The sequence below is a fragment of the Anarrhichthys ocellatus genome, unplaced genomic scaffold, assembly GCF_004355925.1.
Source record: "Anarrhichthys ocellatus isolate YVR2014 unplaced genomic scaffold, GSC_Weel_1.0 scaffold9219, whole genome shotgun sequence".
Taxonomy (NCBI): domain Eukaryota; kingdom Metazoa; phylum Chordata; class Actinopteri; order Perciformes; family Anarhichadidae; genus Anarrhichthys; species Anarrhichthys ocellatus.
Genome location: NW_022289193.1, coordinates 1 through 1,441, shown reverse-complemented (window position 1 = coordinate 1,441; position 1,441 = coordinate 1). Strand labels below are relative to the sequence as shown.

The window sequence follows — 1,441 nt, the reverse complement described above, 5'->3', positions numbered from 1 at the left end:
GCGTTGCTGCGTTTCTCGGCCCGTTGCTGCGTTTCTGTGAGCGTTGCTGCGTTTCTCGGTGTGTTGCTGTAAATGCTCACCTTGATGACTAATGTCTCTGCCTGTCATATTCCATGTTTATTCCATTTGTCTCTCACTAGATTCTTTCGTTAATTCGTTGTAGCTGAATGTTCGTGTTTCTCGTAGACAGAGCAGTGTGAAGGTGAAGTTTTCCTGTGAGACTCTGGCTGAGCAGCTGGTGGTCTGGCTCACCTCAGAAGGTGAGACAGCTTCACACCAATTCAAAACGCACACATTCTGACCAGGACCTGGAGTCTGGAGTGTTTGTAGACATCTTGTTCATAACCTTCTTCCTTCTCTGGTCTAGGGTTCACCCTGAAGGACCTGGAGTCGGTCCCCTTTGGCGTGGCTCTGCCCATCAGAGAGGCCATCTACCGCTGCCGCGAGCAGCCGTGTTCCGATTGGTCGGAGGAGGTCTGTCTGCTGATTGGGCGACAGGATCTGACCAAACAAGCCCACAAGATGACCCTGGCCAAGAGCAAAGCCGTGAGTTTTCTATCCAGAGTTACATCAGAAAAATAATCCAACATAAATAAATAAATACAAATTTGAGTAGCTGCCATTCTCCCCCTAAAATGAAAAGACATTCGTCTTAAATCTAAAATAAATCTTAAAAGAGCAGTGAGGTTGTTAAGATAAAACTGTGTGTGTGTGTGTGCGTGCAGTCTGTTGGTTTAGGTCTGTCCTTGGAGCCTCCGGTGGCCACAGAGGCAGACGAGGAGGAAGACGGGATGTCGGACATCATTCAGGAGGTAACACACACACACACACACACACACACACACACACACACACAGTAAACAGGATCACAACCTTTTCACAACCTTTTCTATTAGATATGTTGTTGTTGATGTTTGTGTTGTCACGTGACGTGTGGTCCTCTCCAGGTCACAGGACTGATCTGGAGTCAGGATCTCAGGGTCCAGGAGGTCCGGAGGCTCCTGCAGAGCTCCAGGCCGGTCCGGGTTAGTGTTGTCCAGCTGCCGGAGGTTTCTGACCACGAGTACATAGAGGAGAAGGAGAACAAGTGAGTGTTCATTCTCCTCAGATTATCATCTTTACGACGGTCCTTGAACACATCATGTGTGACGAACGGTTCCATCAGAAAAAGCAGCCGAAACGAAGCTTAAAATTGTGATATTTAATCAAAACATTTTATTCTTCATGTCTCATTTAAAATCTCCTCTAATAAAGTGTTCACTTTAACCAGATTGTGTAAAAGGGGAGAGGAGGAGGTTGAGGAGGGGGGAGGGGAGAGAGGAGAGAGAAGAGAGAGAGAGAGAGAGAGAGGGAGAGAGAGAGAGAGAGGGAGGAGGGGAGGAGAGGCTGAAACATGTGAATAGTTCAATATATATAACATATGGAGCCTCCATTTTTTTAT

General features: G+C 47.1%; 1 protein-coding gene across 1 annotated transcript; it reads left to right on the top strand.

Moving 5' to 3' along the window:
* Positions 1–7: 7 nt before the first annotated feature.
* Positions 8–1,175, top strand: LOC116380850 (anaphase-promoting complex subunit 1-like). The gene is made up of 4 exons (XM_031842682.1): positions 8–260; positions 368–546; positions 726–812; positions 948–1,175. The coding sequence occupies exons 2-4, from the start codon at positions 523–525 to the stop codon at positions 1,089–1,091; spliced, it is 255 nt and encodes an 84-aa protein (XP_031698542.1). The 5' UTR covers positions 8–260; positions 368–522; the 3' UTR covers positions 1,092–1,175.
* Positions 1,176–1,441: the final 266 nt, after the last annotated feature.